Here is a 17,011-nt window from a genome sequence, read left to right on the forward strand (position 1 = left end):
TATGGTGTTTAATTAGTAAAAACTGTATTAAATGCTACGTAGTATTTGGACATGAAAAAGATCATCCATTTTCTAAAATTATTTCTGTATATTGTCATCATCTAAATTTTTTCTCTTTGAAGTGGAAATTTTCTTATACTTACATGTTGGCTTGATTTCCTTAACCTGTAAGATTCTGGAAAGCAGGGCTAATGTCTTTTCCAAACAAGGCCTGAACAGTGAATGCCTAAGCATAGCAGGTTCTCAAACAAGTATTGAATGAAGGAACAGAAGGAATAAAAACACATTTCTTGCCCCACCTGGTGTAGCTCAGTGATTAAGTGCAGGCTGCAAACTAAAGGGTTGCTGGTTTGCTTCTTAGCCAGAGCACATGCCTGTGTTGCGGGCCAGGTCCACAGTGGGGGCCCCATGAGAGGCAACCCCACAATGATGTTTCTGTCCCTGTCTTTCTCTCTTCCTTCTCCTCTCTCTAAAAATAAACAAACTTTTTTTAAAAAACACATTTCTGTATTTATATTTGGTTTAATTGTGCATGGTAGGTAGAACTGCCTTGCTAAATGTTTAAGTCCTTTATTTTTTTTAATTAGTTATATTTTCTTGTCCTTTTAAGATTACTTTTGGACTTTAAAATTTTATGGAAGATGGATTGTAGCGACTCTCTAGAACTGAAGTTACATTTTTTTTCCTAGGTGAGGAAACACCAAAAATTAAATTAACAAAATTAGAAACTTAATGGAGTGGTCAGTTAAAACATGTTTGTTGCCCTTTTATGCCCTCTGTTTGGGAGTATAATGAACAAGAAGAGTATATATGTTTATTTAATCCCACCAGGGCCACTTTTTAAAATCTTTCTACTATGGACACCAGTAATATAATAATTTAGAAACTGCCAGTTGCTTTTAGTTCATTCCTATAATGGTACACAAAGAGAGATTTTGAGGGGTAGAGAAAATGTGTTACATTCCTAGAAGTTTTTTTAAAATTTAGGTCCTCTAAATTATTGAGACTAAAAGGATTAATGAATATAAAAGGAAATTAACCACCTAAGTCTTGCGCCTCTTTTGACAATGATGTTAGACCTCCCTGAAATAAACAGGAAGTTTTATTTTGGGTAATTGATTAACATAATGTGGCTCTGCAAGAGAGGTCTGAAATAAGTGCTCAAGCACATGATACCCCAAAGTCTTTAACACTATCTCTAAGTAGGCATAGTCACAACTGCTTATCATCTTTTGTCATAATAGTGTTTTCTTAGTGTTGAATTTTTTCTCTAAGATTATTTTGATATACCTGATTAACCAGATTTTGCTTTGTCCTGAAATCTGAAACATGATTGTGTTATGTGCCCACAGACCTCTCTTGTAAGTTTTAGCACTTCAGAGTGTGCCTCTTCTTATTTTTTTAAAAGTCATGTGAGATTTTCATACTGTTAAATCTGTCCTGTAGATATAAAACATGTACTCCCATTTTTTATTTTGTGGTGTTTGCTTTACAGTGTAAGATTATTTAGGGATGAGAGAATGGGTTCTAGCCTTTTTTCATTGCTTTGTTCTCTTCGTGCCCTGACCTATTTTAGTGCTTGCTGGCTTTTCTGCTGCTTGGTTTGTCTAGAAAGATAGAGAGGTTTTGCATTTTTAAAAATTATTTGTGTCGTCGTTTGTTGAGCATATTTATTTTATTAGTTAAAAATTTGTTCATTTACTTTTTCTTCACTCTATTAGCATAACTAGTTGAGAATCAGAATAATGTAGTGGCCTTCCCTCTTTACTGAACTCCCCATCTTGTTTTATCTTATGGCAATAATGGTTTGAGGTGATGTGCTCTTTCATAAATTTTTTAAATTGGAAGGTTGGAACTCTCAGAAATGTAAAGAATTTTTTTACATGCTTATTTTGATGAAAGTAAAATAACATTTCAGACTACCGTAGCCTCTAAAAAAGATAAGGATTTAAAAGTATTGCCAGTTGCTATAGATTTATTTTGGGATGGGCAATGATACAAGTAGTAGTTTAGGGTTACTTATCATTATTTAAGATGCTGATTCTTTATTTACTTAGTTTTTTATACTAGTCATTTCACATTGACATTATCAATAAATCACAAATTCTGATATTTGATTTGAGAGACAAAATATATGTTTATGAAGATTTATGTATGTGTATATTTATCCACATGTTAAATAAAGCCTGAGTATAGAAAGGACATACTGCTTTAAATAAAGATAATATTATAGGGTTCCAGTGGTATTTCTGACTTTTGTAGGACTTAAGAGGAAACAAAACTGAATCCCTTCAGCCTTTTCATAACTGTGAAATATTTAAGTTAGTTTCCACCTAAATGTTCAGGTCTGACTTAAGTAATTCTTTTAAGTAAAGCCCTGCATGAATGTGCCCATTAATAATAGAAAATAAAGACATGGTAAAATGTCTTTATGAATAAAACAAATATTGGCTACTTTAGCTTTTTTCTTAAACAAGATGTCTGATTTTACTATTATCTCTTTCGCCTTTTACTCCAATGGCCTCTTTGTTATATTTTACATTTATCTTTTTCATGAGGAAAGTTGCTTGTATAACATAGAGGTAAGGTAGTCAGTAGTTATGCTTACATGTTAGCATTTCTTGGTATTTGAATCCTCATAGCCTATAGGTATACAAACTTAATTTTTTTTAAGTCTACATAGGGACAGATTGCAGTCAAATTAAGATATATAACTAATGTGAAATGTGTAATTCCATGGAATCGGAAGTGATTACTTGCCTTGGAATTAAAAGGAATATTTTTTAAAACAGATATGCTTTTGGTTCTTTGTATTTTGGAACATTTGTGCCTTCCTACAATCTCCATTAAATAGTAGATTAGATCAGGAGGATGACCAGATCTAAACTTTATTGAACACTTAATAAAATATTTCAGGTGCTATTAAGTGATTTATGAATATTATGTCCTATTTAATTCTCATGATCATCATGTGAGAAGTGTGATTTCAGAATCCCTGTGTTCGTAATACAAGGACATGATGATTTAAGGTAGGTAAATTCATTTTAGGCAAGATCTCCCAGTCAGCTAGCCAGTATATTTTTTTAATCTATGAGACATGAAATAATTTCCTTATAATTTGTAAATTAAAAGAGGACTGGTTGGCAGTTTTCTGTAGCATTTATAAGTAATGTCTTTTGAAAGGACCTGTTATTTTTTAGCCCTTTACTGTGTGTGTGTATTGGATTTTGTAGGCAATCTTAATTTTAATTTTAAATTTAAAATGCTGGCTAGTCATATCCTTTAAAATTTTTTTTTCCAGTTCCTTAAATACTCTTAGTTTTTCATCTTACAATGTAGGCAAAAAGGTTTATATTGCAGAGTAAATGGAATGCATTTTATTTAAACTAACCCAAAATATTTTTCTACTAAGTTATTTATTTTATAGTACACCTATTCCAATAAACAGCCATCCCCTATTACCCGCCAAAATTTAGTAATTGTGGTTCATAGTTTTCACTGAGAGTGAGTAGTGCCCATTTTTGCTCTTGTTTTCTTTTTAGGACATGTTTCTTAATTTAGCTAGTGAATTTTATTGGGAAAAGCCTTAATATTTTCAGGAGATAGAATAAGTTATTTTGTGTGCTATGTCTAATGGGAGAGTAACAGAAACCAAACTTTTCTGTTCTCTTAGCAGTTGGTACATACTATTACTACCATTATTATAATTATATACATGTCTATCTGCTCAGATAATAGGTTCTTCTAGTTTATAGTAGGTCCTTATAGTTATCTGAAAGTAATAATCATGTAAAGAGACCTTTTAATGCCATTGTCAAAATTGCGTTGAAATTTCCAGTGGATACTGTTATTTACAAGTATTTTAGTCTATTCAAGTGAGGAAGGGAAAGTGTTATGACATTTTAGTGCTATCTCTTGAGTACTTGTTAAATAGACTTTAAAACCTTTGAAAGCATCTAAGAATATAAACCTATTTTATCATAGGCTATAATTGTTGATACTGCTGTGTAAACATAGTATACATTTCCCTTAAAAGTAGTAATATTCACAGAAACATAAATTGTTCATAATTGACTGCAATTTTACTTGCTTTCTTAAAGAAAATTAGCCAAACATTTAGTGTAAACATTGTTAAACAGGAAATTTTAGGATTTTCATTTTTTTAAAGCTGGTTTTAATTTAAGAGAAATTACTAGCTTTTGGTGGGTAAAAGATACTTAGTTGGAGGAAAAGACATAACTAGACATTGTCTAAGTATTAGTCAATTAATTATTTAAAAATTCCTAACACCGGGTGCTATTTTTATTTATTTTTGAATAATATAGAAGCGTTGTGATTACAGTATCAGTATGAGATTTAATGAGGCAATAACATAGGTGGCATGTGTATAAGATTTGGAGAGTAGTGATCTAGAAAAGGGGCTAAAGTTCAGGCATACTACTATACTCTGAAATCATGTGGTTCATTTAAGTTATATATGTACATAACTAAATTACATATTGACCATAATATATCTGAAGAGATCCTACCCTATAGAAGCTTTCAATTATGAGATAAGACAGACAGTTTTGAAACTGATGTTTATTACAATACACACACACCACCTGTAGGTTGGGAAAATTCTTGATTTTAAAATGGATTTATAGTTTTGTGTATTAGCTATACATTTCCAATTATGTGGTGTTTTTATAAAAATGAACAAAACATGTAAGCTTACAGTTTTTATTAGTAATGATGTTGGTGTATTGCGCTTTTTTCTATTTTAAAGATTCTTAGTTTGACAGTGTACTTCATGCTGAATAGATTTTCAGAATCAAGGAAAAGAATATTCTCTTTCAGAAACCCTAAGCTGACAGGGGTGTCCAACCCTTTGGTATCTCTGGGCTACACTGGAAGAGTTGTTTTGGGCCACACATATAAATACATAAACACTAATGAAAACTGATGAGTAAAAAAAAAGTTTTAAGTAAATTTATAGTTTTGTGTTGGGCTGCAGTTTATAGTCATCCTGGGCCACAGGTTGGACACTCCTGCACCTAAGGAATTTCCTGTAGCAGTCATGATGACCATCAAGGAAGTTATGTATTTCTGGCTGCTTCTGAATATTTATGATATCAGGAACATTTCATCATATATTTAGTGTCAGTCTTTGGCAGAATGATAGTTTTCTGACCTTATGTTTGATGCTACTTCAGAAAAGATTGATTCTTTTAATTTACAAAAATTTTATTTTCTTTTTATTGTTGACATTTATTACAAATGTCCCCATTCCTCCCCTAGCCACCCACCCAGCCCCTGCCCCCTTTCTGTCTGGCCATCACCATGTTGTTTGTCAGTTTATTTTGTTTATTAGATTGTTGTCTTCTAAAATAACTAAAGTGTTTACATTTTCATAAGAACAACATTTACTTCGTACATTTTCAGAATTTGTTGTAAATCTTATATCGTCTTTATAAGATTATAAGAATAGTATTGATACTAAGAAGATGAGAAATAAATTTAGTTTGTGCAATCAGAAAATAAACTTAAGATTTTAAGTGCTGTATGTGTAGTATAGAGGAAAGTAGGAAGGACATGGGATTTGAAGTAGTAGAAAGTGGGTTTGAATCCTGGCAGAATTGTTCACTAGAACTGCTTTACCTTGGGGTGGAGGGAGAGTGTTGTGTCAAATTACCTACAAACAGTAAACAGCTATTTTAATGTTAAGTATTAATATAAGGCTTTGTAATTTTCCTAATAAGAAGAATAAATAGATTTGATATTAAAGTCTGAAGTTTATTTTCTGTTTCTTAGCTGCATTTATCTTATCTGATGCTTCTATTTGCTGTTCAGATTATGATCTTCAGAAACGCTAATAATATGTGAGATCAAACTTCTAAAAATGATTTTAGTTCCAACTTATGTCAGTTTTGCATTTGTTTTCATCAAGTGAAAATTCTATATGTCGAGGTTATTTAATGAAGTTAACAAGTCATTTATTAAAATATTGATTATTTTTGTATCTACTTTAAGTTTGATGAAATGTACACTATTATAACTATAAAGCAGAATTATATAGTACTTTTCTTTGGAATTGTTTTTCTTACTGTCATATAACAAAATATTTGTAGTTTTACTTGAACACTAAAGAAATTTTTGTGTGCAAAGAATGCTTGAGGAAAAGTTCCTGTATTAAAATAATCTCTGACTTGATTTTATTTGTATCTTCTTGTAAACTTAAAATTGTATTATCAGAATTCATAATGTTAAAATTTTTTAAAGTTAGTTTTTAAGCTTTCAGTTAATTTTGGATTTTCTGCATTGCTTTTTAAGGCAAAGAAGGGAAAATTGTTTTCTTTTTAAATAAAAAGACAGGTTTGCCTATTGTCTTGCTGATTTTTAAGTGATGCATTCATTCATTTCCCTATTGTAGCATTTTCTTTTGTAGGTTAACATGCTTGACTAGATAAAACTTTACATAGTAAGAATAATAATGTTCCTAATAATTAATGACCTCACACTGTAAAATTATATTTTTTGCAGTATCCCTTTTACTATTCAGCGACTATGTGAATTGCTAACAGATCCAAGGAGAAATTATACAGGAACAGACAAATTTCTCAGAGGAGTAGAGAAGGTATTTATTTTGTCACTGGAATTATATTAAACTGTTGCATAATATATTTCAGAAAAATATATTGAGTAAGAACTGTTACAGGTACTTTTTCTTGAAATAAGTTTCTCAGCCTACCTGAAGTTTTTTCCCTAACTGTTTTCTGCATTGTGGTCAAAGTTTCGGAGAGATTTAATAGAGGGGCAAAGGAGGGCTTGTGATCCGTTAAATTTAGGGAAGCAGCTTAGTATTATCTCTTGGATATTCATAGTATACCTCAACATACTAAATGTTCTGCAAAGTTCTGTAATTGATATTTTTAACTTCAATAGAGTATTTTTGCAAACTTGTTATTCCATGGAATTTATTTACTTCAGTTCTAGAATTCAAAGTATACAACTCTGAAAATCACTGAAATAAAGTATTTAAATTAGATATTGAGAAAGATAAATATCAGATTTAAGAATGAAGAACTAGTTTTTCTGTGAGTTGAGGGATGCTAAGAATAAGAGAAGGGCATTTTGGACAGACGAAACAGCATGATGAACAAAGATGTCATCAAGGTGTTTGAGGAAGTTGACTTGTGTAGAAGGAAGACAGTGAAGGAGCCTTGGGAACCGAAATTGGGCCAGTGGGTGGCTAATTCCCTCACTTTAGTGATTAATCCTAAAACATAGTCCAGTGTTCCTTTTAAGATTATAATTCAAATTCAGCTTTATACCCTGGGAGCAAGAACCCAAAACCATTATTTAGTGATTTACAATAGATTGTAGGGCCTTACTGGGTTAATATTTTGAGTCTGTTTTCTTGTGGGACCCCAAAAAACCTGTAATTATCTTCTGAAAGGCAGGTCCTTTGAAGTATAGGCTTGCCTGCTAGATGAGTGTTCTACGAAGCCATCTGTATCAGTGTACCAGCTAGTGGTGGTGTGAGAGGCTGCACTGGGCTTCGGTGAACTTTCTTTGGGGGAGGCTCTTTCAGAGTGTTTGTCTATTTCACAAGGGGTGATTTATGAGTGTGCACCTGGCCACACCAGACTGAGTGTTCAGCAGTTTTTGACCAAAACCAGGATCACCTCCCTCCCCTCTACCCTGGTGTCCCACCCTTCCTATTCATCCAGTCTCACCCCAAGTGACTTGTGTGTGTGTGTGTGTGTCCTTGGTGAAAAAAGTCCTCAAAGGGAACCATTTTGCCGATGTGGAAGAGGTGAAACAACAAAAAACCAGTAGAAGCACTAAAAGGCATCAAATTGACAAGTTTAAAAACTGTTTTGAGCAGTGAAAAAAATGTCTACATAAGTGTATTGTATCAAGTGGAGAGTACTTTGAAGGTGACTGAAGTTTAAACATGTAACAATAAATACACAACATTGTAAATAAATTCCAGGGTTGGTTTTTTTTTAATCCCCCCCTCTCCCCACCCTTGTATGATACTGCACATCAGGCTTTGATTGGTACTGCTTTATAAGGAAATTGATTATACTTGGCCTAAAAGCTTTAATGTCTAAGTATCCTGGGGTGCTTTTGACTGAAATAAATGGAACACGATTCCACTCTGTTACATTCAATATGTAATGTTATGGCTCCAAAGTAACTAAAGTAAAGAGAAATAAGACTGGCAAAAATATAAATGCATTAATAGGATATTAGATTTTGGTCTTTTACTGTTTTAATTTTTGTTAATTATAAGTTTTTTAAATATCTATTTTATTAGCAAAATTAGAATAAATGGAAACTTAATGTACCAGGATGAATTTGAGAAGTTAAAAACAAGTGATTAAACTTTGTTGTAGTACTTTTTCTTGTATTAAAATCACCAATTTTTGTTTGCAGAATGTGATGGTTGTTAGCTGTGTGTATCCTTCTTCAGAGTAAGTACAGAGATTTTTCTATTTTTAGTATATAACATTCTAATTATAATATTTCTAATATATTTGTCTTAAAATAGGTTGCACTTATTTTATGTCTAATTAAACTTGATAATATTTATAAATACTTGTCAATTTACCACCCAGTTTCCAAAGTAGAATATTACCAATAACATTACCTGTATGTTTTTCCAATAAAGGCATTTAGATTAAAGAGATTTATGATTTACTGTAATCTTCACATTGTTGGATTTATGTTATTACTGTTATCAGTGGCCCTGGGATCCTATTCTAGATACCCTTCCCTAGGGCATCTTTAGGAATAGCTGATAGCTGCTTGATGACGTTCTCCTCATGATGGAAAGCTATATATTTTCAGTTCTCAAGATTTTTTTTTAAAATATTTTTTTAATTTATTTTTTAGAGAGGGAAGGGAGGGAGATAGAGAGAGAGAGAGAGAGAGAAACATCAATGTGCGGTTGCTGGGGGTTATGGCCTGCAACCCAGGAATGTACCCTGGCTGGGAATCGAACCTGGGACACTTTGGTTCCCAGCCCGTGCTCAATCCACTGAGCTACGCCAGCCAGGGCTAGTTCTCAAGATTTATATGGGAAATTAAGATGTCAGTTAATATTTGCACAGTCTGTGGCAAAATTAACATTTTGTTAATGAGTGGCTATTCTGGAAATTATAAGTTGTTTAGCAGTGTCCTAAGCCTGTCAGTAGTGTCCCCTTTCCTCCCTGCCCTCTCTTCCATAATATTTTCAGACTTTTTCATGTGTCTCTTGGGATGCAGGGTGATGGTAGGGTTATTATGAGGAGGATGTTGCCTCCTGTTGAGAAACAGGACTAAATGAGTGAGAGGATCTAAACAGTATTTCCATATAGAAGACTTGTAGACATTGAACTTACTGGAGAATTGAACCAAAATGTTATATAATTTGTTGGCTAGTTCCTAGTGGGAAATACACATTAAACAGTTTAGGTTTAAGGTTAAAAATATCTCTTGATTTCATAGAGACATAATTTCTTTTTAGAATTTTTTAAAGGATATACCTATGCCGTTAATTAAGAGAATCCCATGATTGTTATTTCTTGCAGAGGATTATTGTTTGGTTTTGTGATCTTACAAAATTTAGACTTTTGATTCTTGTCAAAACTAAGACACTAAACCATCCATAACAGTGTTTTTGTTTTTTTTTTCTCATAGAAAAAACAATTCCAATAGTTTAAATCGAATGAATGGTGTTATGTTTCCTGGAAATTCATCAAGTTATACTGAAAGGTAATACTCTTAATTTTTAATATTCAAAGAGTTTACATTTTCCTAATATTGAGTAGCAGGCTCAATATACTTTTTAAGAAATTGGGCGTTTTATGGAGGATATAGAATATACTGAACAGAATTAGTTAATTTGGTAACCTATGGATATGAAAGTCAGTTACCTTGAAAGGTGTGACTTTTAGCAAAACTGGAAAATGATGTTCATTTATCTTGCCACAGGTCTAATATAAATGGGCCGGGAACACCCAGGCCACTTAATCGACCAAAGGTTTCTTTGTCAGTTCCCATGACAGCAAATGGCTTGCCTGAGGGCACAGATGGCAGAGAGTCAAACTTACAGCAAAATGAAGACAAAAATCACAGGTTTGTTTGTGATTAATAATTAAAAAATAATATAAACTGTTAGCATTTAGTGCTGATTTTCAGCACTCATAGTTTATAATTCACTCTTGTTGTATAATACAGGTTTTAATGTAGTTATAGGAGCTCTTAGCACATGCTGAAGATGGGCATAGAAAAGGAGTAAAACTGCTAATTTGGGGAGGTCCTCTTTCAAATACGGTCTTAAGAAAATAAAGTGGTCATAATGCATTTTAAGTCTTGTTTTTGAAAGTAACTAGAAAAGATATTTGTAAATGAGTTGAAATTTTGTGAATAATTTCTTACTGTAAATCATGAAAGGCAACATTTATATTCCATCTCAAATACTCTGCATCACATTAAGGGAAAGAAGACTAAATAAGTGAAAAAACATGAGTATTTTATATGCAAGACTTGTAGTTTTGCTTTTTGTTTTAAAGATTTAATTTATTTACTTTTAAAGAGAGAAGAAGGGAAGGAGAGAGAGAGGGAGAGAAACATCAATGTGTGGGTGCCTCTTGCATGCCCCCTATGGGGTACCTGGCCCGCAATCCAGGCATGTGCCATGACTGGGGATTGAACTGGCGACCCTTTTGTTCTCAGGCTGGCACTCAATCCTGAACCCCACCAGCCAGGGCAAGGCTTGTAGTTTTATTATAGGAGGACATTTAACTTACTGGCAAATAGAACAGAAAGGTCCTAATACCTTGTTGCTACTACCCTGTTCCTAGTGGGAAATGCTCATTAAAGAGCTTAGGTTCCTTTGAAATTTTTCTCCTTGTGTTTTTTTCACCCAGATAATATAATTTAACTTTGATGATACTGAAAGACAATTAGAAATTATTAGACCTTAAAGTGAGAATGGAGAAGACAAAATAATCTTACTAATGACACTTTAAAAAAAACTTTTACAGTGACTCTCTGACATCTGCATCAGAAGGTTGCTCAGTGAGCCCTATAAAAAACAAACATCCAGATGAATATGCTGTGGAAGCTGAAGGGCATGAGGTAAAAAGACTTCGATTTGACAAAGAAAGTGAAGTCAGAGAGACAGCCAGTCAGACATCTTCCAGTGAAATTTCTTCGCTTACAGTAGAAGAAGCAGAAGCATCATCTTCATCTCAGGATAAAGACAAAGAAAGTTGTACCAGGCAACACTGTATAGAAGAGGATGAAGAAGAGGATGAAGAGGAAGAAGAAGGTATTTAGAGACCATCTGTAAAAGGGTGGAGTAAGGAGATCCTCAAATTCTTGTACTTCATTTTTGCGTGAAAGAATGTAACATAATGGAATTCCTTATAATGCTGATGTTTGGCTTTTCTCCCACATTTATTTAGTTGCTGCTGAGTTTCAGGGGATATGATTTGAACTGTAGAATATCACAATTCATGAAACTTAACTTTTGGAGGTATTTTGAAAATAAAATTTAACTACAACAACATTTGCTTATTTTTAGAGTCTTTTATGACATCAAGAGAAATGACCCCAGAAAGAAAAAACCAAGGAAAAGAATCTGATGATGCCTTAACTGTGAATGAAGAGACTTCTGAGGAAAATAATCAAATGGAGGAATCTTATCTGACTCAAGCTGAGAAAGATTTACATTCTGAAGATAGTGAAAATACAGGCCCTGAAAGTAGTGGTTCTGATTGCCATGAAACAGAAGAATTAGTAGGATCCAGTTCCAGTAAAACTGAAGAAATTCTCTCAGAATCATCCATGGAAAACGATGACAAAGCCACAGAAGTCATAGAAGAACCAATGGAACAAGACTAACTGTTTAGAAACATTTAAATACAGTATTTTACATACAGTTCTGGTTTTACACTGTATAGAACTTTTATGTAATAAAGTGGACCTTTAGTTTTACAAGAGAAGCAGGTTGTAAAATAAAGTATTTTGGGGAATAAATCCTGAAAGAGTTGTACATACAAGAATGTGACTATCAGCTCCTTGGGTCCTGCTTACCGCTGACTTTTTTTGGTTTGGTCAAATCAGTGGTTTGTGTATAGATTTTTTTTAAATTTAGAATTAAAGTTTTTAAACTGGAAAGTAATTATAATTTTGAAAACCTTTTGGAGATTATTTAGTTTATACATACACAAGAAGGCTTTCTGTCTTGTCTCTTTCTGACAGCTCTAGCAGTTTTCATATTTTGGTCATAGTTGCAACATTTTAAGATGTGAATTGTAGGGTTTCATGCTTATTTCCAGATTTTATTGTTTGATTGTGTACAGTGGAACTTTAAGTCATATATACATACATATATACACTCACACACACATATATTCTAAGGGGGAAATGTTATATTTTTGTTTCTATAAGAGATGAATAAATACAGTGGATACTTTTTCTATTGGTAATAATTGAATTCACTCTTTCAGAAGATAGTTTCTTTCTCTTCTGTGTAATTCAAATATAATCTGGCCCTTGAGAAACCCTGGAAATCTTAAGTCTGTTGAAATACCCAAGTAAACACATTCCAAGAGATCTGTTCAAACTGTTTTGTACATTTCTGAGGTGCCTGAGAAAAAGATTTCATTATTTATGCAAACATGTGCTTTATCTTGGAAATTCTGTTCAAACATTAGCATAATATTTTGTAGAATGAATACTTAAAAGCTGACAGAAAAACATCTCAGAAGAACTGGGCAGGTTCTCTAAACTTTGGCTTGTTTTTTTGAACATTGAATATTACACGTTCTTTTAAATTATTCTGGAGTATGCAAATGTTAGTGATAATGAAACACCACTGTACTGGAAGAACTAATATATTACTTTAGTAATGTACTGGAGCTAAATGATAAATGACTAAAGCTTTAGGGGTGCATAGAAACCACCATAATTTGTATGACATTTTGAAGTGAATTAAATATTTTTAAATGTGCTTCTTCAACAGCCAGTGTTACAGTTTTCAGACCAACACAAAGCACAATGATTACTTTAAACTCAATATTTTCAAATTCACATGTATAGTGTCATGCAAGTTGCAATTTCTCTGGCACAATTACTAGCTGCCAAATTTATACTTGTTTCTTCAGCTGTACCTTTTGATATTTAGAGTTTTTAAATTCTGTAAAGTAGATTTTGTAGAATGTAATGTGTTCACTGCCTTTGTGATGCGGTGTTTAACTGTATAATTTCCGTGTGTAAACTGAATGCTTGGGCTTTCAATACAGTATTCATATAAAGCAATAAATACTAATGCTATGAAATATTTGAGTACATTTTTATCAAAATATAAACAATCCCTTTCTTAGTTTCAGATACCTGAAGTACACAGATGAACTTATAAAACTGATACAAACGATTTCTGATACTGTACTATATGCTTTTGGGTGATTTGGGTGGCAACCACAATTTTGCATTTTGACTACTTAAATTGCTATGACTAAAAATACCAAAATGATTTGGCTCCATTTATGTTTATAGAGTAATATACTACTGACTGACTTGACTGTCATGTTCACAGCAGCTAGGTGATGTATTTATGAATATGTCTAATAGTTAAAATAAAAACTATTGATTTACTGTAATTGAAGGGAGAAGTAGCTCTTGCAAATTTTTTTTTAAAGTTTTTACAGAAATGTTAAAATGAAGCAAATTTTAAATGTGACGTTCATTTTTAGTGACCTGTTAACCTTATTTGTTGAGGGATATTTTGCCAATGAGAACAGATGTAAACATTTTAAGTTAAGAAATCTTGAAATTTTCTTTAGAATATTTATGAAGTTAATGTCAATAAACATGTTCTTTAAGATTGTGTGACCTTTTGATATTTTTATTTTAATTGTGCCATGGACCATTTAAACAAATAGATTTATTACTCTTGTTTATAAATTGAAGTATTAGCATCATGACTTTGAGGTCTGTGGTTTTATTTATAAACTTGCAGTTATTTTTGCAAGGGCAAATGTATATCTTTATTAAATAAAGTACAGTAATGATGAATGTACCAAAATGCTGTCACTTAACTCTATGAGCTGCATTTTGACTTGTAGTTTAATAATTTTAATATTTATTAGATATATGTTGATCATAAATGAAACTTGTTGCTTTTTATATAGATAATTGTAGGATGTTCACAGAATATCTTTAGGATAGATGGAATACTTCTGTGCTTAAATTGGGAAACATTGTTCAGCTAGTTTAAGATACTGATGCCCATTTGAAAGTAAATTTCCACAAGTATGTATAGGTGCACTTACACAGACTTCATTTCATGAAAATCTTCTAATAGTAACTGATTCACATGTGAATTTTTAAAAGACTAATTTTAGGCACATTTTCTTAACACCACAAGCAAAATTCTATTAAAAGATCTAAAGAATCTTAATGATTAATTTTAATCTCGGTGATTAAAATTCTCTTTTTTGTCCTGGAGCAGATTGTTTATCTGTAAGACTCTAGACTCTGAACCCAACATGTAAAAATTTGAAATTCTTGCTGGTTGAAACAGTGAGAATATATGCATAATACATCTTTAGTACTTTTCCCATTTAAAAAGTACAAATATTGAATTACATTTTTGAAAATGTAGCTTCTTAGTTTTGAAAATGTAGCAGAACAGAAATTAGTGGAAAATACCATTTTAAAAGTTAATTATTAGATAAATTTAATCTGGTTGGGATTGATTGTAACTACACCTATCAAAGGTGTGGACTGAGCAGTCGAATTGCCTGTGAGGGAGCTATGACCCTTTGGCTTGGAAAGGCATACATGCAGTCCTGATTAGGTCAGTGTGGCTCTTAAAACATTGAGGCTTAGAATACTTGGCTGGTGTAGATAGGCATTTATTTATGCATTTTTAGATCTGTAAAGTCATAAAATTTTAAAATAATATACTGGTTGGTTTATTTGTAAAGGTTCTTGGGCAGAGTCTAAAGCTGCCACAGTGTTTGATTATGGGAAATGTAACTTGTGGTAAGGATGAAAATGCAACTTGTAGAAGCAAAGGAAATAAAAATTGGTGTAGTGTTTCAAATTGTCTTCTGAACAAAACTTTCTTAAATACATGGATTTTGATCAAATGACACCCAGTTATCTCTTGAGAGTTGTGCTAATCATAAAATGGATAAGTACAAAAATACCTTGTACTTTCATATGTGATTATAATTAGGTTTATTGGATTATTGGTCTAATAGGAATGCTAGGATGTATTGGTCCAAATACATATAATATTTCACATTAAAAAAGCAGTACACTTTCATAGTTTTATTTCAAGTTGGAGTCTAGACTACTTTGCCAAATATATTATTTTCATAATGCAATAAAATATAAATTAGAAGATTATGTGTGGGATTATTTCCTGTAGTAGTTTACAAGCCCCTCCCTGCTTCCATCCCACTCACCTCATAGTTCAGGATCCACAAGCATTTCCTGATCTATAGGGAGGAAAAATTAATGCATTTATTACTTTATTATAGCTCTGTTTCTTAGGTGGTGACTATTTTGCAAAGAGGGTGCTTCTGAGTTGAATGGACTAATATCTAACAAAATTTATATATACCATATCAAAATTTCTCAGCATAACTTGGCTCTAGTATGTATCCATAGATCTACAACATTTGTTTAGAGTCATTTTAGAAATCTCTTTCAGACAACTACAAGGTGTAAGAAGTGTTAGAATCGCCCTAGGTGGAGAGGATAGGTTTTGTTTTCAATTCTGGATTCTCATTTCTTGATACATACTGCACAGTAGGTGATAGAATATAGTGTAACATCTGTAGCTCTGAATTCAAGAAAGATTGGGGTACTACTTAGCATGTTTCTGAATTGTTATGAAATGGTTTTGAGTTTCAACTTATATTTAATCTCACTAAGTGGTATAGCTAATAAAGAATTTTGAGTTAATGACAGGAAGATTGATTCTTCCACTGACTTAGGAGTAAGATGTGCAGTGTGGCTACTTGACTGTCCAGAATGTTTCCTTGTGTTCTAACAGTTTTAGAACAACTTTTTTTAAGCTAATAAATTTTCTGGTCTTTGAATTTATTTGTTAACTGGGCATAAAAATAAGTTAGTTGGAATTCTGAATGTACTTTCTTATGAGTTGTTAGAAGTATAGCTTTCAGGCTATTACATATGATGCTATTTAGTCCTTAATGTGAGTGATTGGTTTAGTAGTTAGACATTAGTACTTAAGCATTTATAATGTTTCTGTTAGAAAATGTGGTCCATTTACTAATGTGGGTTTGTCAAAATGCCTTTCCCATTTTTGGCAATGTAAGGGAGAACTCCACAAATTGAGGTGTGGCAGGGAGAATCCATCATTGCCAAATGTCAGTTATTTTCATGTTGGGTTATGGATATGAGTAACAAACTACTAAATATGTCTTACTATATGATGATTCAGAATGCAGCAGAATTTACAGTGCCTTGCAGTCATGATGTTTTTGTATTGAATATTAGAAGTATATTGTAGATACAGGAGGTTGGACATAAAATCTCAATATATATAACTTCCTTTAAAAATTAACAGCACAAAAGAATTCCAGGTGTTTGTTCACTTTGGATTCTATGTAATGCATTTATGGTTTTCAAATTTCACTTATTCCAACAAATGAGAAAAGTACACATACAGATGTAAAAAATGTATTTGTCTTGTTAGGTGGCAACTTCTGTGAGCCGTTATGTATTTGGGGGACTAAAGGAATGGATGGAACTGGGGAGCATTACAGTAAGTGGAATAAGCCAGGTGATGAAAAATAAATACCATAAGATCTCACCTATAAGTGGAACCTAATCAACAAAACAAACCAGCTAGCAAAATATAAACAGAGACATGGAAATAAAGAAGAAACACAGTAACTAGTGGGGAGGGGGAGAGAGATGGGGAAGGGTTGTCAAGAAACTTATAAAGGACCCATGGACAAAGACTGGGGGGCGGGGCAGGATTGAATGGGGG

The 17,011-nt window shown here is 32.5% G+C and overlaps 1 protein-coding gene across 2 annotated transcripts in view; it reads left to right on the forward strand.

Annotated features, from left to right (window-relative positions):
- Nucleotides 1-13,645, forward strand: part of PPP4R2 (protein phosphatase 4 regulatory subunit 2) — a 52,587-nt gene extending 38,942 nt beyond the window's left edge. For both annotated transcript variants that reach the window (XM_045832361.1, XM_045832362.1), the window contains exons 4-9: nt 6,523-6,616; nt 8,425-8,462; nt 9,670-9,744; nt 9,964-10,107; nt 11,019-11,305; nt 11,561-13,645. In XM_045832361.1, the coding sequence (XP_045688317.1) occupies nt 6,523-6,616; nt 8,425-8,462; nt 9,670-9,744; nt 9,964-10,107; nt 11,019-11,305; nt 11,561-11,880 (958 nt within the window). In that variant the 3' untranslated portion in view covers nt 11,881-13,645. The remainder of the gene's footprint in view (nt 1-6,522; nt 6,617-8,424; nt 8,463-9,669; nt 9,745-9,963; nt 10,108-11,018; nt 11,306-11,560) is intronic.
- Nucleotides 13,646-17,011: the final 3,366 nt, after the last annotated feature.

Source organism: Phyllostomus hastatus, unplaced genomic scaffold (genome assembly GCF_019186645.2).
Source record: "Phyllostomus hastatus isolate PE091 unplaced genomic scaffold, TTU_PhHast_1.1 phas_contig_16, whole genome shotgun sequence".
NCBI classification, from domain to species: Eukaryota; Metazoa; Chordata; class Mammalia; order Chiroptera; family Phyllostomidae; genus Phyllostomus; species Phyllostomus hastatus.